Source organism: Suncus etruscus, chromosome 10 (genome assembly GCF_024139225.1).
Source record: "Suncus etruscus isolate mSunEtr1 chromosome 10, mSunEtr1.pri.cur, whole genome shotgun sequence".
Classification (NCBI taxonomy): domain Eukaryota; kingdom Metazoa; phylum Chordata; class Mammalia; order Eulipotyphla; family Soricidae; genus Suncus; species Suncus etruscus.
This window is the reverse complement of record NC_064857.1, coordinates 53,581,430-53,604,469: the sequence shown is the minus strand read 5'-3', so window position 1 is coordinate 53,604,469 and position 23,040 is coordinate 53,581,430. Positions and strand designations below refer to the sequence as shown.

Below are 23,040 nucleotides of genomic sequence, written 5' to 3'. Positions count from 1 at the left end.
TCATTGTTCTTGGAAGGAGTATGTATAAATTTGTTTAAAAATTAGTCAGCTTGTTTACATAAAATTTTTATAGTAGTATCTTCTGATCTTTTGTATTTCTTAAATGTCAGTTGGAATTTTGACTCTTTAATTCTAAATATTTAAATTTATTATCCTTGAGAAATCATATCAAGAGTTCTAGCAATTTTACTTTATTCAAACTCTCAAAAAACTACTACTTTCTCAGTTTCATTGATCTTTGTATTATAATTTCTATTTATCTCCTCTACATCTCATTTCCTTTCTTCTGCTTGCTCTTGGTTCTAATTTTTCTTCTTTCTTAGTTTCCTCTGGAATAAAGCTAGATTATTTGAAACTTTCATTGGAGACCTGTATTTGCAATAATTTTTTTTCCTAAGACTGTGTTTTGCTGCCTTCTATAAGGTCTTATAGCCTGTCTCTTTGCTTTCAATCTCCAAGAAATTTTATGGTTCTTTTTTGAGTTTTTTTAGACTCAGTTGTTCAGAACACTAATTTACCTCACTATAGTTCTCTCATTTCTGGAAATTTAGTTTATCACTGTTTTAATAACTTTATAGCACTGATCTGTAACAATATAATTTTGTCACTTATTTGGAGTTTGTAATTGCTACAGTAGCAGTATTGACCTGTGCTGTTATACCATAGTAGGAGAAGGCTTGTAATAAATTCTGCCTTTATCTTTTTAATTCTATATTTTTGTTTTCTTTATAGTAAGTCTAGTTTTTGACAGTTTAGTACTTTATTTTTGTATGATATTTAATATTATGCATTTTACTTTAATAACAGTTTAGCAGTATCCCATCAATTCTGTTTTTATTTTTATAACATTTAGCAATTGCTTAGTTCCCTCATTGTTTCTGTTTAAATAGAATTTGGGGAAATTTTAATTTTTAATTTTTTAATTTTTTTGAAAATGTATCGGGTTTACTTTTGGAGAGCTTTAAAATTTTTTAAAAAAACAATTTTTTAGTACTCTTAATGTTTTTCTATATTATTTCAAACTTTGACACAAACACAATAAATTTTGCTGATATATTCTATATCTTCATTAAATACTTAGCTTCTCTCTGAAGGCCAGCCCTTTTAGACATTTGCCTAATTGAAGTTCTTTTTTTTTCATTCTTTATTTTTGTGTTTTGTTTTGTTTGTTTGTTTTTGGTTCACACCTGGCAGTGCTCAGGGCTTACTCCTGGTTTTATGCTCAGAAATCACTCCTGGCAGGCTCAGGGGACCATATGGGATCTCGGGATTCGAACCACCGTCCTTCTGCATGCAAGGCAAATGCCCTACCTCCATGATATCTCTCTGGCCCTGAATTTCTTTTCATATCTTAATGCTTAATTATACTGAAACTTGAGCATAGACTTATATCTGGTTATTATATAATTTTCTGCCAACTTTGACACTTCCTTGAAGATTTACTCTTATAAAATAAGTTTGTTTTTTGTTTGTTTTTCAGGACCAGAGCTTTAGCTCAGGTTGTATACTTGCATTCAATGTGGCTGTTCTGAGTTCAATCCCTGACCCCATATGGTTTCGTGAGCCTCACCAGTAGTGATCTTTGAGTGCAGACCAGGAATAAGCCCTGGGCATTGTTGGTGTGCCCCAAAACTATATATATATATATATGTTTGTATGGGTTTATATATATCTTTCCCCATAGTTCTAGTTCTTTTTTTTATTGTTTGCATGGGGCCAGGGTGAGGGATGGTGGTATTTGGACCATTCCAGACTGTGTTCCGGGACCGTATGTGCTGCTAGCGATAGAATCAGGGTATCTAGGACAAGTCCTTTAACCTCCTTCATAGTTTGGTCAATTTAATCATCTCAATCAAATTTTGATCCACAGATTCATTAGTGTATTGTGATCCCAGGGATGTTTCCGCACTTTTCTAACTTGACACTGTAGGGGAGTTGATATGCCTCAGAAAGACTACTACAAGTCTCACTTTTGTATTCTGACAAACTTCTTCCCTTTGCAGAGACCAGAATATAGCTTCTCCCCCTTTAGTACATCCATATTTGTGCAATGATAACAATTAGCATGATTGCTCTCACTTTATCATGCTGAAGTGAACTATAACATTCACATTGTCATGGCTATAGGGAATGTCTTCCTGAGACCCATTATTGGGCAGTGCTGCTTAGCCACAAAGCCCTCCAAACATGAGAAAAGCCATTCAAAGAATTGTGGGGGTTCGGGGTAGAGAGTAGACAACCTGAGAGCTAAGGCTTAGGAGATTAGAGAACCAGCTGCACAAACCAGTGTGTCCCTTTCAAGTGTACAGGAGGAGCAGCTCAGTCAGATTATCTGTCTTGCAGGTGATACATTATTGTTCAGTGAGTCTCTAATTATAGTTTAATTCTCCCCACACAAACAGGGATATGAAACAAAATATTCCTCTCTGACTTGCTACTTTCTTATTTCAGAATGGGTAAAATTTTAGAGGATCCATTTCTTCTTATTAATCCCATAGGGTTTCATAGTGGAAAATAAATGAGACTTATTTATGCTTGCAAATCAAATTGCCATAAAAGGTTATTTCAATAGACAGAGGCAAAAATCATAATAAAATAATTTAGTAAAATTGGGAGCTAAGAGTATGCTTAATGGAACATGATTAGATTTAATTTTCTTACTATTTCCATCATTAAAGCTCCATTATCTTTTCTGAGACCTCATTTAGGCTTCCTGCCACACCGCAGCTTGAAGGCCTTTCTGGGAAGCACATAGATGCCTGTGAGTGCCATTAAAAAATAAAAATAGCTAATAGTCTTTCCTTTTTTCTATTTGATATTAGTGCCTCAGACTTCCATATATTCATTTTCTAACCTCCTCCCTTAAAAGCCTTGAGTATCATTACCTAAGAACATTCTAACTAAAAAAGTTTGATTTAGAGTTGAAAATAAGGCTAAGACTTATACATGACTATCCTTGAAGTGCAAGGGCTTCTAGAATTTATAAGAATCTCTCCAGTCATTTGCTTCCCTTTAAGTCTATAAACAGCTAAGTCATTTGTAGAGAACAACAGAACCAATTGTCTTAATGAGCCTATATAAAAGTTACATAATTTCTTACATTGTATAACTATTGATGGGAAAGTTAAGAATTGGACTTGGGCTGTGGTTGTAGATCAGTGATAGAGAACTGGCCTTTCATGTTTGGAACAAGGACCAGAGTTCAATTTTTGGCATTGCCAAAAAAAAGACCCCTCCAAAAAAGCAGTAGTTAATTCAGTGTGGTATATGCAAACATGGATTTATAGAAATGTGTGCCTAAAATTTAGCATTATAATGTAATGTAGTGTTACTTCAATAACATTGAAATATAGGGGTCAGACAGGACAGTGCCTGCAACTGACTCAATTTATTCCTGGCATCCCAGCATCACCAAGAGTGATTCCTGAGCATCAGTGGGTATGTCCCAGAAACAAAAACAAAATATTGAAATAGTTTATAATCTCTGTATATTGCTTTCAGAAAGGATTTCTCCACTTAGATGTCATGGAGGAGAAAGTGCTTATTTTATTAGCTGTAGTGAAAGAGTCTAGTTCATTTAGTTCAGTCTGAAGTCAATGTTCAGGCATCCAGGGAGCCAAGTGGAAGAGAAAAACCAGGTGCAGGAATCTGCTAGCAGCTTCAAGTTTAGTCTTGCAGCATTTTGCCTATGCATCCCAGACAGAGACATGCAACTGACATCTGTAATGAGTAAGATCACACCTCTTGCCTTTAACCCTGAATCACAACTCAAAATTCAGGCATTTAACATTTTTAACCAAGATCTAATGTGGATTTCACATCTTACTGTGTATACAGAATAAATGGGCCTCAGTGTCCCTTTGTAGTGTCCCATTTGTCTCAAGCACAGTCTCCAAAGTCTCTTACCTGTCAGTCAATCTGTGCTCTTTCTCAAATTCTAGAATTCTCCACAACTGCTGGTTCTTCCTGTCCCAGCTCCACTCCCCTCTGGTCCCTAAATCTTTCCTACATCATTCACTTGCCTGGATCAGCACAACTCCTGTGCTGGCTCTGCCTGCCTGCCTGCCTTTTTTTTTTTTGCTGGAGGCACCCCAAGGGTGGGGGTCTTGGTGCAGCTTTGAGGTACTTCATTAGGAACTAAGATCAAGGATGTACTAAGAATATGCTGTTTTTAGGACAGAGTGAAGAAGCTACATGCAACTCAATGCATGCTATTTCTTGTTTCCTTCTTCAAAATAATACTCTACTCTGTAATATCAAAGGAGAGCAGCTGGCAGATTGCTTGATGAATAGTCAACAAAATATTAACACAGTACTTTTATGTTGTAAAAAATTTCTCATTTTTGACAAAGGGTTTATTTCTGTATGTATTTTAAATGTACTCAGTTTCACTAACCTGTTTTTAATGTGAAGTTTAGTTCCATTTTCTTCTGTCCTTGTTTGTTTGGTAACCTTATGATGGTAATTTATAAACACACAGTCTCAGCAGTCCCCATGTATATGTGAACTTGGACTTAATGATTCCTGAGCCAGACTCTTGTGTGTTGAATTCTTTTGAGAAGCTGAAAGCAGGCAAGTTTCTGAGATGTTTTTTTCTCATAGTAGACCCCACTTTATATTTTTCGATTCATGCACGTGTGGTTTGGGACAGGATGGAGGGGAATACTAGTCCTGTGCTAAATTTAACTTTGATCATTGCCACAACCTCCACGTATCTAAGAAGGCAGGACTGTTCTCTTTTAATATAGCCATTTCGTTGGAATATAGAAATTGTTATAATTGGGTATTATTTAACTTCTGGTTCAAAGAATCTTTGGAAAAGACAGTGTCAGAGACTGTTAGAGGAGCTTGGGGATGAGTTTGCATGACCATGCGGATGACTGCCCCCTGGGCACCCATTTCTGTATCTTTCCCCTGCTGCATCTTAGCAACCAAAGTGCCCAGCCCTGTACCTGCCTGAGGCATCTGAGACAAAATGGTACAGCTGGTCACCTTGCCCCTCTGGGTGGCTCCAGGGGACAAGCTCCCTGGTGTCTGTGGCCTGGGAGTTTGCTTCTGGCACAAGATGTATCTGAGAGTGCTGTGGCTCAGAGTCGGCACTATCAGCACTCCCTATTCTCTTTCTCATGAAGTCCTCTTTGCAGTTGAGGCAATCTCTCATTTTGCTGAACTTCAGAGCCTCATGATGAAATGTTTTGGAATAAAAGCCCTTTTTCTTCTGTGCCACATTGTTTTTGTTATTTGGCTTGTTTAACTTAGTGCTTGTCTCCTTAGAGATGACATTCCAAGCTCAGCCCTGGAGAATGGCAAGTACTGAAATTCAGTTCATTGTGTGTGTGTGTGTGTGTGTGTGTGTGTGTGTGTGTGTGTGTGTGTGTGTGTTCATAAAGACCAGGAGCATCTGCAGTGGATCAGCAGGTCTTCTCTGCTCATCCCACACAAACACAAGCTTATGACAGCAATACCTGTGTCCATCATTGTCATACAAAACAGCAGAAGTAAAGATTCCTGTAGCCAATTCAGTCTGAGGCTACCACACTTGTAGTTTCCTGCAGCTCATCAGCATTTGCAGGATATCATTCCTTTGTACATCCATGGTGGTTGGTCACTGAGCGTTGTAACCAAGAAACAATCCCAGCACACAGTGTTTTATGAGCCAAGGAATAACCCCAAGTGTCTGAAGTTGGTGAATTAATTCATTCTATCTAGTGAGGTGATGTGGTATGTGGGGGCTGACACTAGGTGAGATTAAAATTCAGGTACCAAACTTTGGTGTCAATGTATTGTCTCTCCTTCATGCTGCGAGATGCCCAAAAGCTGAATATGTCTTGGGTTCCTTGACTGAGTTTTGCTTCAGGATGTTGGTGAATGGCTAACATGTGATGCAGAGACCTTTTGTTTTAGCACCTATGGAGTAGAAGCTGTGTACACCTCATGTGGGCTCCATTTTTTGGAGAATACCATCTGTCCTTTTTTGTCTCATTTTAGGCAGTTATTATTCTGGATTTCTTTCATGAAGAAAACTTACTGCCACTGTTTTGACCTCTGATTTCTTAGAGCTGAATCTAATTCATTGGGACATTACAAAAGGACACTGAGACCCATTTACTCTGTACACACAATAAGATGTGGAATCCACATTATTTCTTGGCAGGGCTCAGGAACCATCTTGGGTTCTGGAGATTAAATTTAGGTCTGCCACTTGCAAGGCAAGGTCCCTACCCACTGTCTGATTGCTTTAGCTCCTGCTGGTGACTTTTAAATATCTTACATAGGTGTGTGCATGTCTCCTGATAGCTAACTTCAGATATGTTCAGATATAAATCTGAGATATATGTTGAAAGTAACTTGTTGGGGAAAGTCCTTTTTGTTTCAGGTTTTTTTTTGGGGGGGGGTTTGGGTCACACTCAGCAGCGGTCAGTGGTTACTCCTGACTCTATGCTCAGAAATTGCTCCTAACAGGCTCGGGGGATCATATGGGATGTCGGGATTTGAACCACCGACTTTCTGCATGCAAGGCAAACTCCTTACCTCCATGCTATCTCTCCGGCCCCTTGTTTCAGATTGAGTTCTCAAGGCTCTATCACCAATTTAGAGACTCCCTCCTATAATCAAAACTACTATAAAATTACACCAGATGTTGAAATATTTGCTTTTTGAGTGTGGGAGTCATGTGTTATGGTGTATTCCACTTCTTTAGAAATAACCCATCTACCACTTTCTATTCAGGGTTTAGAGGTGACCTGGCAGATGTTGAAGGCAACTCTGAAATCCAAGTGAGCCTGCTTAGAAGCTTTACTTTGGTTTGCTAAAAATTGTGCTCTTTTTCTGTTTATCTTTTTTAAATATAATTTTTATTTTAATCATAGTGGCCTACATATCATTGACAATAATATTTTAGGTACATATTAACATAAAATCAGGGGAATACCCATCACCGAATTGTCCTCCCTCCACCTCCGTCCCGTCCTACTTCCCGTATCCTCCTCCCTCACCCACGGGGCTGCACTTGTTTGGTCTTGGAACCTCCCTTATTTCCCGCTCTAGTTGGGAGACAAGACTAGATAGTTCAAGTTATGTGGTTTTGTTTGAAGAAGAGAAAAGTAAGGTCTCTACAAAATGAGCCTTTAATTGATAAAAAGTCCAAGGTTGCAATGCTATTTGACTCTGCTAATGTGTGCTCAGAGGACCATGTGATGCCAAGGGTTGAACCTTGCTCAGCACATGCAAGGCATGCACCCTAACCCCTCTTCTATCTTCTCTTGTCCCAAAAGTTGTGGGGTCTTATTTCAATTTTTCTTTAAAACCTTAATGGCATTATAGGGCTGGAGTAATAGCACAGTGGAAAAGCATTTACCTCACACACAGCCAACCCAGGAAGGACCTGGATTTGATACCCAGCATCCTATATGGTCTCCTGACCCTGTCAGGAGTGATTTCTGAGTGCAGAGCCAAGAGTAACCCCTAAGTGCTGCCAGGTGTGGCCCAAAACCAAAAATTATAAAAACAAAATAAATGATGTTAAATGACTGCTGTGATGTGCAAATTTGTGGTGACAAAATTGAGTGAAGGAAATGGGCAATGATCTGAGTTTAAATCTTGACCCTTCTTCACATATTTCTTCTTGATCATCCAATTTTCAACCTTTAAAGTAGGAGGATTGAACTAAAAAGTTATGTAAGATGTGTACAAAGTCTGCTAGGATGTGATGGTTGCCTGCCCACAGTAACAGCTGGTTTAGGACAGACCACTGAATTCAACTATCAGTTATTTTGTTTGTTTGTTTGTTTTTGTTTTTTAAAGTTTGCTGCATTATTATATGGGGTTGAATCTGTAATTTTAAGCTATCAACTAATTCCATTAACTTTTTTTTTTCTCCTGAGAGATTTACTAGTAACTTTGGAGACAAGATCCATGAGTAACAATGCCTGGTAAACTTATGAGGTTTACTTCTGAACTAGCTTTCTGCAAACTGTTTGAGATCTGTATGTCTTGATCTTTCCAATCATCTTCCTCAATAGTGGTTTTTTTTTTCTTTAAAGTAGGGCACTTCTTTATATTTAAAAGCAGTTATCTTCATTAAATGTCCCATTACATTCATGTCTACATCTTTGAGAATTCTTAGAGTGTGTGTTTTCCAGACTCTACAAGTACTTCATGAGTTCTTAATATTTAGCATGTGGGAGGTTTTGTATTTCACATAAGGTAAAAAAAAGATCTGAAGTTTTTATTTTGAATTCAAACACCTTTTGAATTCAAGCATTGAAAAGCAAATATTTACTGGTCATATGCTATAAAGATCCTGTAGCTCTGTTTCACCCCATTATGTAACAAATTTTAGGTGCTTAGTACATATTAGTTGCCTAGTTGAGGATAATTTCTAGTCCCAGCAAACTAATTTCTTGAAAGAGAATCCCATTTATATCTCTCTCTTCTCCAGCTATAGTTGGCCAAGCTCCTGGAGCAAGATTGTCCTTCCATTTACTGACAATAGCTCACTGTTCACTAGGCATTGCACCTTTGTGCCAGGAAGGTGACTATAAAATTCAGTTCTGCCCTTGTAGAGCTCTGGAAGAAATTAGGGTATGGTGTGGAGAATGAATCGACAGTTGTCATGAGGCAGTTAGAAGTTAACAGAACTAAGCAAAGACATCTGCCCTCAAGGCTCCAAACTTGAACAATGATATCTGGCTTGAATTTCCATACCTGCTTAGCTTTTTCTAGATGTTGTGAAATCTAGGGTGCTTTCAAGTACTTGTGATCCCTGAAAGTTACACTTGTGCTACAAATTACAATGGCTGTGCTGGTGATCCTGCTAGGTAATGTACAGGCCTGTGTGTCCTGCAAGGCAGGTGCTTAACCCTGAGCCACATCTTCAGTTCCTGACCAGAAGAGCTCCATGGATCACTGTCACTGGTGTTGAGTGAGCATTGAAGTCTAAAGCCCAGTTCAGCCCATGCTTAGCAAATGGTACCACTTGATTCTGATCTATTCTCTGTGGCATCTGAGATTCGTTTGTAGTAACAAATCTTATTTGCTGCTGCTACAGAAGGTCTACAAAATGTGACCATCAAATATGAAAGTAATGAAAAAGTCTTTCTCGTCTCTAGCCAGAAAGATGGAAAGAGGCCTTCAGTGAGGGTGACCCAAATAAAAGAAGAAACTTGATGCATTACCTCTATGGTGAGGGCTCGGCATGGTTCTGACTACAGATGGGAGGAACACATGTGTCAGGGCCCCTCTAGCTTCCTCAGAGCCTGAAAAGCCCTTGCCATGGGACAGAAGCTGGTTAATGGCCTCACAGCTGGCAGAGCTCAGCCTTATGATAGTTAACCCAGCTTCACCTTCATTCCCACATCTTACTGCTTTTGGAGGCCCATATTCTGGCCTTTTTTTCCCCAGGAAATCCCCTGAAGCTATTCATGAGGTAAATTTTCAAATTAATATAAATTAATCTGTGTCCTTTCAATTGAATCTGCTTGTTCCCCTCCCTGTCCTTCACTCCAACAGTTCAGTTGGCTCAGTAAAATCCTGAGACTATTTCCAGAATCCTAATGTAATAGTTATCTGTGCTTGAAAGCAACAGAGCAACACTGCCCCCATTTCTACCAGGAGCTGGCACTGTGGTCTCGCCTCCCTTGCAGCCTTCAAGTGACCTCAGGACTCTGTACAGTGGACTATGGTAAGCTCTGAGCCCCTTCCTTTCCCAGTGTAAACTCCCAGGCAGTCCTTGGACTTGTAGCTCCCAGATTGAGGTCCGAGGAGTGGAAAAGAGTCTCTGCCATATAGAGGAGGGATTTACTTAGCCATGGAGAAGAGGCTGGAAAATAGAGCAGCCTTCAGGGAAATGTCGAGACCCAAGTCAAGGATGGCAACTGCCTGGTAGTAGGCAGTGGGGAGACTCAGGCGAGAGTCAAGGGGACTTTGTGTTTTGCATATTGAACTAAGGTTCTCATGTATGACTCATGTGCTTGGCCCACGGATCAAATCCTCATCGTAGGTGGACTTTGTGATTAGACTGAGTGAATGGATAGATGCGAGAGAGGAGTGACAAACAATAGTTGAGGGAGATTCTGAAATAGATGGCTTAGGTGGCTTGCAGGTCCATGGGCTAGTGAGTGGTTTCCTGAACCAAAAACAAAGTGGGAGAAGAGTTGTAAGGAAAAGAATTAAGTTTTGTATAAAATTTAAACTCTGAGTTGCCATAGGGACAGTTTTGTAAACAAATCATAGGGGAGTGTCCTTTTGCCTGCAACTATGTTGATTCCATCAGGATGCTGTGAGAGATGCCTTTGGTGGGCACCAGATCTTCAGGAATTAGATGGGAGAATGTGTGGAAGAGAATGTGGGTGGTCGTTCCACTTCACCCTGAAGCAGTTCCTCTGCACCCATGCCTGTGTAGCCCTGCAGACTCACATGCCAAGAACAGTGCAAGTTTAGTCTGCTAAAATGTGATGAGTATGCAGGGCATGTGCTTATTTCTGAGAGCTTGTAGAGTTCCTGTGTCCCCAAAAGAGCTCTACGTGCTTCTGCTTTTTATTCTCTCTGGGTTGTGATTTCTCACCTCCCTAGGACTGTTTACCTCTCACTTTTCTCCTAAATTCCAACCCACCCAACAGTAGAAAAGAGGGGCCACAGTTCCTTCCTGTTCTTGGTTTGCTAAAAGAATTGCTTACCTCGTCAATTCCAACCTCTGCCAAATTTCTTCTGTTCATCTGAAGCCATCTAATGTTATTTCTATCTTCAGATATTAAAGAGTAGCATGTCCTATTTACAATGCAATCATTTTTGGGAGAAGTTGATCATTTTTTTCAGTCGCATTTCCTTGCTGTGCCCTTGGTATTTCAGAGCTGTCCTCTTTAAGCACTGAAGCAATTAGTTGTGAGAAAGCTGATTCTTCAGGGTCCAGTGCTCCCCTGCCTTTCATTTGCTGAAGCTGTACATTTTAATGAAGTTGTTTCATCTCTGTTGCCAAACACTAGAATTTTGCTCCTTCAGTTCTAATTATCTCCACTGGCAAATGCTATGTTTTATTAGAACTCTCCAGTGCTCTGTTTATTAAATGTCCATCCACTGTGACATCAGGCACATGAAGGAGGTCAGCCGTGTTGATGGTTGGCTTATGGATGGAGGACTTAAATATTTTCGTCATCGTCTGGTGGCATAGTTGGAGGGCCTTCTGAAACATTGTGGGTTATCAATGGTGGCTTCTCCAATGAGCTCTGTTTTCTCCCTTCAACCTTAGTTGAGACTTACTATCTGAATATGTGACTGTTGTCATTGGCATTAGAATGACTTTTCATTCTCTTGAGTAATGAACTCCTCTTCCCGCATGTTTGATATCTGTGTCTTGCTATATGAAGCATATTAAGTCTGTTACAGAGCCAGGAGTTCCCAGGTGGCATGAAAGGAAGGAGGGCAGCATGACAATAGCCAGCCCCTACAGCACTATTATTCATTTTCTTGTTCCCTTTACTTTAGACTTGCCATTTTTCCCCCAAATCCTCAGAAATGTACAGGTGATACTGGCTTATGGATATGCTGATGGGTCCAGTGACCCTAACAGCCACCTGACTCCTCTCCTGCAGTCACTAGGCAATGCTGCACTGTGCTTAGTGTGTGGCCTCTGCCAGCTTATGCATAGAGCACTTTGTCACCATCAAATCACTGCATGAACAAGCCCTGGCAAGTTCCACTTCCCCTTAGTGTCCTCAGCTGTGCAGAGGGGAGAGTTAAGAGCTCTGTTTTTGTCAGGGTTTAGTGAGATGATAGTGTAAAGTCCTTGGAAGCAGGCTGGGGTGCACTGTGACATACAGTGAATTGTCTGTACAACCTTGCTGTGGCTTGTCACATGGCATGCCCATTTGGCTTATCTCAGTCATGACCATGTGGAAGCAGTAGGTGTCCAACTCCCTAGTGTTGTGCTGAAGGCCCCCCAGTTGTTTCCTTTTATGTGCTGGGGCACCAATGGAATAGATGTTTATCTTAGTGCTAAACTTTGGGAATTTAAAAACATAGGGTTTGGGACAAGAGAGATAAAAACCAGGGTTAAGTTGCTTTCCTTACACGTGACTGACCTGGATTTAATTAATACTCATACTGTCCCCTCAGCACCACCAGGAGTGATTCCTGAGGACAGACAGGAGTGAGTTCTGAACATCACTGTGTGTAAAAACAAAAACAAATGTTAGTTTGGGGCTGGAGCGTTAGCACAGCCCTAGAACATTTGTCTTGCACACAGCTGACCCAAGTTCGATCCTGGCATCTCATATAGTCCCTGGAACCTGCCAGGAGTGATTTCTGAATGTAGAGCCAGAATTAATTCCTGAGTGCTGCTGGGTGTCCTCTGCCCCCACCAAAAAAAAGACAAAACAAACAAAAAAAAAAAACCCAAATAATCAGTTAGACCTGACTCACTGTCTCTCACCTGGGCAGGGAGATGATGTCAGAGAGAAGCAGCTAAAATGACTTGGTCTTGGATCAGCCTCTTGATTCCTACCCTCTACATCTTAGTGGTCTTGGAGCCAAACTTGTGGGTTTTTCTCTTCCTGACAGTTTACCTGGAAGAACTCAGGCTCCACATTTTTGCCTCTAGGTTTCTCTCTTTGTGTAATCATCCATTATGGCTCTAAGAAGTAAATGTGGTGTTTTCTAATGCATAATTTATCTCCTGTAGGCCTCTGTGGTTGTGAACAGCAAGAACAAATCTCATTAAAAGCTGCTAAGAGAAATGAAATTACTCATTTTGATAGAAGCTAATAGAAGTGTACTTAATTCATGTTTACACCTTCTCAGCTGCCCTTGGCATATATTTAGCATTCTTTCTGGAGGAAATTAGTATGGAGGCCACAGCAGTAGCTTGCCTCACTTCCCTAGACAAGCACATCATGTAGAGTAGAAGCAAGGACTCTGCTTGGCATTCTCCTCCCACAGTGCCACAAGCACCAAGATCTCCACGAAGGAGCAAGTAAATAGAATACAGTCAGTTTTCATAAAGCACTCGCCTTACACTTAAAAAAAATTCACAAATGTTTCAAACCAACAACACAGCAACTTAAAATAGCAACGCTTTTACTAATGGCTAGAACTTGCAGGGGTCTCAAACTCGTGGCCCTCCGTACATTTTGTGGCCCTGCCCTAGAGGAATCTTTTTTTGTTTTGTTTTGTTTTAGTTGTTTGGGTCACACCCCCCAATGTTCAAGGCTTACTACTGACTTTGCACTCAAGGATCACCCCAACTTTGCCTCCTGCGGCCCCCCCCAGGTAAATTGAGTTTGAGACCCCTGAAAGGGAATCATTTCTCCGAGTCTGGTTATTGGATAGTGTGTCTTTCTGTTTGTCAAGTAAGTTCTCCTGAGAACCCTTAGTAACAAAGGTGAGTGTGGGGCTTTTCGATAGTGGGATTTTGCTTCTTGCTTCTGTAGATTGAGGTATGGTGCTTGCATATTCCTTTATTCTTCAGGACCTGTAGCTCTAGGGTCTGATCCTGGCTTTTTAGATCTTTTTTTTTTCCTTTGGTAAAGAGAAGAAGAGAGGGCATTTTGGGCCATACCCAGCAGTACTCAGAGACTACTCCCACCTCTGTGCTTGGGGCATGCTCTCAGCAGTGCTTAGGTTCCATATAGTGGTGAGGGTTGAACCTTCATCTCCCACATGCAGATCTTATGTTCCAGCCCTTTGAGCCTCTTGGTATCCTGGGGTTTTTGGTTTTGGTGTTCAGGTATGTTAGGGATTTAGAGAGTTGACTTTTCTACCTATACCAACATGGGACATTCATAAGGGTTGATACAGGGAAAAACAAGTTGTTTCAGTAAATCAAAACTAATGCTAAGAGCATTATATAACAAAATGCATTCAGTCATAAAACCATATTGAAATTATGAACTTATGAGATGAATTTGTATTTGTAGACTAACTGGTCTTTAATCAAGGTACAGTCTGTGTTATTTTAGCAAGTGGGACTAAAAAAAGATTTATTAGCTTTCCTTTTCTTCAGAAGAATTGGTGCCTATGTATCGTTAGTTACTTTATCATGAATAACATGTCATGTCATCTTGGTGCTTATTAATCACCGTTTCCTTCCAGCCTACTGTAGGAATAATTAGATGAAATTGGTAGCAGACCACTGGTTTCACATTAATCTTCTTAAGTTGGTGTCAGTGAAATGCTCAAATGTTATTAGCCCTCATGTGTTTCTAAAGAAAGTTAGAAATATTTTAAGCATCGATATTTAGAAAGCAAGATCCATGTCAGGCAAAGCCATAGATGTGAAGTTTTATGGAATCATGTGGCTCCCTTTAGCAGAATAAACCCTCTGCCTGCCTGGTTTCAGATGAGGATCCTTGCAAACTTTGAAGGTCAAGTGTCTATCAAGGGAACTGCCAGCTGTTCTGCATATCCTCATTCTGAAGTCTGGCTACTGTAATCTCTGCTCTCTGTTTCTCATACCAGAGGGAAAAATAGGATGGGGCAGCTTTCACTGACCATTCCAGTTCTGTCCAGGCCAGTTTAATTGGCCAAAGAAGTCTCATGCCCATCTCCAGTTATTGGCTAAGAAGTGCTAACTGTCTACATACCTCAGAGAGAGAAATGGTCAATTTTTATACGTGCATGATTACTAACTTAAAGCAAAAAAAATGTTTTGATTAAAAATGGATAGCTGGTTCTTCAAAGAGAATGAAAAGCAGACAAATCTTTGAGTTTGATCAATAAAGAATGCAGAGTGAAAGGTAACGTAAGTAGCCTCAGAAAAAGATTGTAAAGGTATCAGGTATTTTATCACAGTATATTAAAAAAACTTTGGACATTGTTGCTGATGTTCTAGAATAATTTAAATCACCAAAATTGAGTCATAGAATTGATACATGAGTAAAAAATGTTTTTAAAAATGTTCAAAGATTGGGTCGAAGAGATAGCATGGAGGTAAGGCGTTAGCCTTTCATGCAGAAGGACAGTGGTTTGAATCCTGGCATCCCATATGGTCCCCTGTGCCTGCCAGGGGTATCTCTGAGCATAGAGCCAGGAGCAACCCCTGAGCGCTCCCGGGTGTGACCCAAAAACCAAAAAAAAAAAAAAAAAGGTTCAAAGATTGTTAAAATAATACTAAACCTAGTTATTGGCATTAGCAAATTCTATCAAATTTTCCACAAACATATTATGTACCCTATATATTTGTGAAATATGTGGATATATTGTTATAAACTATTTTAGGATTAGTGCATCATTAAATTAATCCTAAAATCAGACAAGGCTATTACTCATCAATTGATAGCATATAAGCATTATTGTCACAATCCTAAACCAAATGCCCCAAGCTGCTATCCTTTGAGAAGAACTATGTTCCCTCTTCCCTCTCCATTGTCATCTTGTAAAGAGGATAAGCCTTCCCCTGCAGTGCTCCTAACCCACATGATGCTTCTCTCTTTTCCCAACTTGTGTCTTCTTGTACATCCTGTAATTATTATGTCCCTATGTTGTTCTCTCCCTCTACAAGGTAAACCTAACATAGTTCAGATGGTCTGTTTTATTCTGATAAGAGCCAAGTCGAGGGCTGTTGGTAACCGGAAAGTGTTGTGGCAAAAATAAATCCAGCCCAATATTAGATTGGTTTTTGGGACAGAAAGGTTATTTGTGGAAAAAAGAAATTTGAAGTCAGTGCTTTGTATTGGTGAAGATCCACCAATGTCAACACTGGGGAGGGCTGGAGAATACATATGTAGGAATTCTCTCTACATTTTTGACAATGCTTCTACAAATCTAAAAATCACTTCAAAAGAAAAATCTCAAAAATAATTTCTTAAAAACAAATTCAAAGACTTCTAAGGTACTTATACATTTAAAAGGCAAAACAAAATTCCAGCTCAGGTAACACTTTACAGTGTGTTTCTCTTTGACTTAAAATTGGCGTCTCTTCCTTGAGCATCTCCTTTTCCATGAATTTTCAATATTGTTTTCTGTCTTCTTAATTTTTGCACTCTCTACATTTGTTTTTATGCTGCAGTTTTTATTATAACTGCTTTTTTTTTGTTTTCAAGAGGACAGGGAACCATGTTTCACAAATGTAACTCAAGTGCCAGAACAATGCTTGATACATAATAGCTATATCAATTTGTTGAGATAGATAAATATGATATACTTTGTTTTTAGAGCAGAATAAACAGTGTGTTTCAGTGAGTCAGACAGAGAGAGAGAGAGTGTGTGTGTGTGTCAGAGTTACAGAGAGAGAGAGGAGAGGCAGAGAGAGAGAGGGGGGGTGGGGTGGGGGTGGGGAGGGGGGAATTGTGAAAAGCTTGTCATGTTTTAGGAATAACTGGTGATAAAGACTCATGGCCAGGTGGCCAGAACCAACATGACGCAAGCCAGACACCTAGAAACTCGCTCTGTGAACATATATCTTGGCACAGAGGTGAAGGTAGATGCTGGATTTGTTTTGTTTTGTTTTGTTTTGGGGCTACACACGGTGACACTCAGGGGTTACTCCTGGCTATGCACTCAGAAATCGCTCCTGGCTTGGGGGACCATATGGGACTCTGGGAGATCGAACCACGGTTCATCCTAGGTTAGCATGTGCAAGGCAGATGCCCTACCACTTGCACCACTGCTCTGGCTACTAAATGCTGGATTTTTGTGTCCTGTGTATCTGACTTGCCTAAAGTTGTTACACAGCCTCAATTTTCTTTTTCATGTGTCCTTTTGTGTGTGTGTGGGGGGGGGGTCGGGGAAGTGAAGCACACCTAGTGGTGTTTGGGTAACTGTATGGTGCCAGGGATGAACCCCAGATCTGCATGCAAAACTTACGCTTTTTGAGCTCTTTCCTCACACCCTACTTCTTATATATTTGAAGTGATAAAACTTTGACTATAATCTATTTAGTTTTCTCAAAATTATGAGGAGTTTAGCAAAAATAATGCAAATCATTATTGAGATCCTTGAAATACTACAAAGAAATGATCTATTATATCTTTAAAATGGGAAGATACAAGGAAAGTGTTATTCATTTTTCCCTTTCTCCTTGGAACCAAAATTGCTCTTGCCTTTTGTTTCTGAAGTAAAATGTTGAAGAAAGCAGAATTCACTTTTTAAAGTCCCAAGTGTAGTTTATTAAACTAAAGCAGTGAAGCAGTCAGTCATATCCAGCCATCAAGGTATAAGAGTAAAGGAAGAAAATATTAGTGCCAGTTTAATCTTGAAACTGCTAGAATATGTAAGTTGATTTGTTTTATTTTATTTTTTGTCGTCTCAGCAGCACTTTCAAGTGTGGCCTCTGGGAATACCTCCACACAAAAAGATCTGCCTCATTAAAGTGTGAAAAGATAATAATGTAACTAGGAGCAAAGAATGAAAAGATGAGGTCATTTGTCTTTATTCTGATGTTATTCCATTTGTTTCATTGTGATAAAAATTATGTCTATTGCAGGCACATCGGGAGAACATTCTGGGTAATACCATGCAAAGTGTGATTGCCTTGCTTAATAATCTGGTTGTCTGCAAAAATACGAATATGAAGCTACTTTATGAACAAGGTAAATACTTCTTTTAAGTTTTCCCTTCTATTGGGTTTTAACTATTTAAGTTTTCTCAGGTCACATACTAGTGAGTCAGAACTTGCTATTTAAAGGTGATTGTTTAGGATTTGTGTTCAAAGGTTTATCAATATTATGAGCAAAAGTGGATGGTGTGCTCATGATAGTTTAAATACATTCTGTAATGTATTTATCTTTAAGCATAAAATTTATTACTATGCTGAAGACAACAAACCAACATTTGAAGGTTTTTTTAAAATTTTTTTACTGAGACCATTGTGAATTACAAGTCTTTCAAAGTTGTATTTCAGGCATATAGTGACAGTGAGTTAGGGTCATTCCTACCACCAATGTTGACCTCCTTCCACCAGAGTTCTCCAAATGTATCCCAAACCTCCACCCCTAACCCTCTGGACTACTAGTGTAATAGGTCCATTTTGTGTTTAGCTTGTTATAGTTTGGGTCTCTTGATTCTTGACTTTGGCTTGGGTATTTAGATCTGACCATTTGAAGTGTTATTTTTATTGGCAGATGTAAATCTAAACGTTAACACACATAGTCAGAAGCACCTTGGAAATGAGATTGCATAGGCTGACAGTGACTTGACACTTTTATGTATATTTACAATATATTATGATTTTGAGCAATGTATAAGATTATTGAAAACACACTTACACAAAATTAAGAGGAAGATACAATCAATTTTCCATATAACCCTTCCCCTCATATATTGTCCCCACTGTCATTTTTAACTTATGATTAAAAGAGTATTTTTTAAACCAAAGAGAAATGTATGTTGGTACATAATATCATCCAAAGTCCACCATTTCTCTGAGGGTTCACTTTTAATGTTTTACTTTCTGTATGTCTCTAAATGGTCAGTTATTTCATAAATTACATTTTTATGATGTTTTAGAGTCAGATTCCATCAGTTTTTTATTCTATTTCTCTCCCTAATAGTGTTCCCTATCTGAGTCTTCTACTTTTCCATATTTACTTAAAAATATTTTTAAGAGTTTTTTTGTTTTGTTTTGGTTTTGGTTTTTGGTTTTTGGGCCATACCCAGCAGTGCTCAGGGGTCACTCCTGGCTATCTGCTCAGAAATAGCTCCTGGCAGGCACAGGGGATCATATGGGGCACCAGGATTTGAACCAACCACCTTAGTTCCTGGATTAGCTGCTTGCAAGGCAAACACCACTGTGCTATCTCTCTGGCCCCCAAGAGTTTTGTTTTTATGGAGGCTTACTTCTGGCTTTGTGCTCAGAGATCACTCCTGGCAGGACACTGTATAGGATGCTGGACATTGAACTCAGGTCAGCTGCATATAACTCAATATACTATCTCTTTGGCTCAATCCATGTTAACTTTTTTGTCACCACAATGGAATTACGGTTTGGATTACATTGACTCTATAGATTGAAACTATTATCATATTTAAAGGATGATGTATATGTTCTATTTTTTTCATTAAGAGGTGATCTACTTTAATTTTAGTTTTATTTTAAAATAAAAATAAGACATAACTATTTTTTCTACTTGTCAAATTTTGGAGAATGGTATAAGGATATCTTGGTATTATTTCAATCTTTGGTTGTTTTTTCAATCTTTGATTGTCAACAAATGACAGTTACAATCTTGTGGGCTCTGCTGTTTGGACAATCCCCTCTCTCAGCAAAGCAATGTGATTTTTGGCACATATTCGAGTATGTGTATGTGAGTGTATGCCACAGTGCCGGTGGAAGCATAGCTACTAACATACTACAACTCGTAGGGAACATATATGTAAGTACTACAATATGTGAGTGTATAATATGAATACAACCAATATCTGTGCAAACCCTTTTCTACCCAGTCATCACAACAAAAACAACCAAGGAGAAAGATATATAAAGTTACTTTTTGATTGCTTTTTTCGGTCTCTATGGTAATGACCAAATCATTTTTTTCTTTTTACTACTTGTACTCAGAACATTAAACCATTCAAGTATTTAAGTAGTAGCTGCATGTAATCATGCTGTACTCTATTTAAATATGCTATTGGACTGGAGTGGTGGCGCACAGTAGGAAGACATCTGCCTTGCCAGTTCTAGCCTAGGATGAACTGCAGTTCGATCCCCTGATATCCCATATGGTCCCCCAAACCAGGAGCAATTTCTGAGTGCATAGCCAGGAGTAACCCCTGAGTGTCACCAGATGTGGCCCCCCCAAAAACAAAACCAAAAAAATTGCTATTTAAGTATTTTATTCAACAGAGCAAGTGTTCTACCCACAGTACTCTCTGGCCCTGAGATAAAATCTTAAAAATATTCAGAGGTAAATTAGGTAGTGAAGATAAGCTACACAAAGTTTGCCCTCTTATTAGAAACAGAGGAGGTATGAATGGCTAAAGAAACGGTGGTACATATACACAATGAAATATTATGCAGCTGCCAGGGGAGATGAAGTCATTAAATTTTCCTGGATGTACATGGAATCTATTATGTTGAGTGAAATATGTCAGGGGGAGAGAGATAGATACAGAATAGTCTCACTCATCTATGGGTTTTAAGAAAAATTAAAGACATTATTGTAATGAGTCCCAGAGACAATGGAGTTAAGGGCTAGAAGAGCCGGAAGGACCTGCTCACAATTTGAAGATCACCACAAGAGTGGTGAATACTGTTATGGCAATAACTACACTAACAACTAGCATGACAATATTAAAGAATGAAAGAAGTAGAATTCCTGTCTCGAATACAGGCAAGGGTGGTAGAGAAGGGGAGCATTGGTGGTGGGAATGTTGCACTGGTGAAGAGGGGTATTCTGTTTATGACTGAAACCCAAACTACAAACATGCTTGTAACCATGGTGCTTAAATTAAGATTTATTAATAAAAAAAAACAACAACAAAATGTAACCAGAGAGAGAAAAAGAGATGGAGAATCTAAGCTAGAATTCTAGGAAAACTATTCACAGAATTGGAAGATAAGTAAGTACCAATAAATAAAAGTAGGAAAGAAAGGAAGGAAGGAAGGAAGAAGGAAGGAAGGAAGGGAGAAAAAGAGAGAGAAAGAAAGAAAAAGAAAGAAAGAAAGAAAGAAAGAAAGAAAGAAAGAAAGAAAGAAAGAAAGAAAGAAAGAAAGAAAGAAAGAAAGAAAGAAAGAAAGAAAGAAAAAGAGAAAAAGAAAAAGAAAGAAAGAAAAAGAAAGAGAGAGAAAGAAAGAAAAGAAAAGAAAGAGAGAAAGAAAGAGAAGGAAAGAAAGAGAAAGAAAGAAAGAAAGAAAATTAGCCTTGGGGCCGGGCGGTGGCGCTGGAGGTAAGGTGCCTGCCTTGCCTGCGATAGCCTAGGACGGACCGAGGTTCGATCCCCCGGCGTCCCATATGGTCCCCCAAGAAGCCAGGAGCAACTTCTGAGCGCATAGCCAGGAGTAACCCCTGAGCGTCACAGGGTGTGGCCCAAAAACCAAAAAAAAAAAAACAAAACAAAACAAAAAAAACATTAGCCTTATTTTGGGGCCGGGTAGGTGGCGCTGGAGGTAAGGTGTCTGCCTTGCAAGCGCTAGCCAAGGAAGGACCGCGGTTCGATCCCCCGGCGTCCCATATGGTCCCCCCAAGCCAGGGGCGATTTCTGAGCACATAGCCAGGAGTAACCCCTGAGCGTCAAACGGGTGTGGCCCAAAAACCAAAAAAAAAAAAAAAAAAAAAAAAAAAAGAAAGAAAGAAAGAAAGAAAAGAAAGAAAGAAAGAAAGAAAGAAAAAGGAAGGAAGGAAGGAAGGGAGAAAAAGAGAAAGAAAGAAAGAAAGAAAGAAAGAAAGAAAGAAAGAAAGAAAGAAAGAAAGAAAGAAAGAAAGAAAGAAAGAAAGAAAGAAAGAAAGAAAGAAAGAAAGAAAGAAAGAAAGAAAGAAAAAGAGAAAGAAAAAGAGAAAGAAAGAAAAAGAGAAAGAAAGAAAAAGAGAGAGAAAGAAAGAAAAGAAAAGAAAGAGAGAGAAAGAAAGAAAGAGAAGGAAAGAAAGAGAAAGAAAGAAAGAAAGAAAGAAAGAAAGAAAGAAAGAAAGAAAGAAAGAGAAAGAAAGAAAGAAAGAAAGAAAGAAAGAAAGAAAGAAAGAAAGAAAGAAAGAAAGAAAGAAAGAAAGGAAGGAAGGAAGGAAGGAAGGAAGGAAGGAAGGAAGGAAGAAAAAGAAAGAAAGGAAGAAAGAAAGAAAGAAAGAAAGAAAGAAAGAAAGAAAGAAAGAAAGAAAGAAAGAAAGAAAGAAAGAAAGAAAGAAAGAAAGAGAGAGAGAAAGAGAGAAAGAGAGAAAGAGAGAAAGAAAGAAAGAAAGAAAGAAAGAAAGAAAGAAAGAAAGAAAGAAAGAAAGAAAGAAAGAAAGAAAGAAAGAAAGAAAGAAAGAAAGAAAGAAAGAAGAAAAAGAGGTGGTAAGGAAAGCAGAAAAACATCTTTAAATAAAGGCACATTAAGGAAAACCATACCCTAGGCTATAGCCCAGGTCTTTTACAAAAATCAAGACTTCTTAGTACAGAGGCCCAATTCCCTAGACTCACTCCTAGGGAATGAACAAAAACATGGAGCACATGATACAGAAAACTGAACACACTAACAATGGTGGAACAGTACCTCTAGAACCTTAAAGACTCTATCCTAGGCCCTGTCCTAGGACCTGCGTAAATACCAAGATTGCTTGCTAGAGTGGCCTTATTTTCTCATCCACAACAGAGAAGAAAGGTTCCTGACACCACAAAAACAAAAATCAACAACAAAACAAACAAACAAACAAACAAAAAACAACCCTGGGATATGGCAATGAGAAGGTATGGAGCCAGTGGTTGTTCCCATGACAATATGCTTCAAGAATGGAGAAACCCTGAATCTATTAGGCCATGGGAATTTCCTTCCTTCCCCAATACTTGCTGTGCCTATACAAAAAAAAAAAAAAAAAGAAAGAAAGAAGGAAGGAAGGAAGGAAGGAAGGAAGGAAGGAAGGAAGGAAGGAAGGAAGGAAGGAAGGAAGGAAGGAAGGAAGGAAGGAAGGAGGTAAGGAGGGAAGGGAGGGAGGGAGGGAGGGAGGGAGGGAGGGAGGAAGGAAGGAAGGAAGGAAGGAAGGAAGGAAGGAAGGAAGGAAGGAAGGAAGGAAGGAAGGAAGGAAGGAAGGAAGGAAGGAAGGAAGGAAGGAAAGGTGGGGTAACACAAATCCTGCCACTGCAGCACCTCTTCTGGTGTTGTTTTGTTTTATTTTTTGTTTGTTTTTTGATATTATCATCCTTCTCCTTTTTCTTTTTTTTTTCTTTTTGGTTTTTGGGTCACACCCGGCAGCGCCCAGGGGTTACTCCTGGCTTCATGCTCAGAAATCGCTCCTTGCAGGCTCAGGGGACCATATGGGACGCCGGGATTCAAACCGATGACCTTCTGCAAGAAAGGCAAACACCTTACCCTCCATGCTATCTCTCCGGTCCCATCCTTCTCCTTTTTCTTCCACTTTTTTTTTCCACTTTTGTGGATACTATTAGGTGATTTTTTTTAGTTTTAGTTTTTTAGTTTAGATT

General features: G+C 39.2%; 1 protein-coding gene across 1 annotated transcript in view; it reads left to right on the top strand.

Annotated features, from left to right (window-relative positions):
• The window catches only part of ULK4 (unc-51 like kinase 4), a 665,001-nt gene that overhangs the window by 360,136 nt on the left and 281,825 nt on the right, over positions 1-23,040 (top strand). The window contains exon 31 of the mRNA XM_049782607.1: positions 17,417-17,522. Coding sequence (XP_049638564.1) covers positions 17,417-17,522 — 106 coding nt within the window. The remainder of the gene's footprint in view (positions 1-17,416; positions 17,523-23,040) is intronic.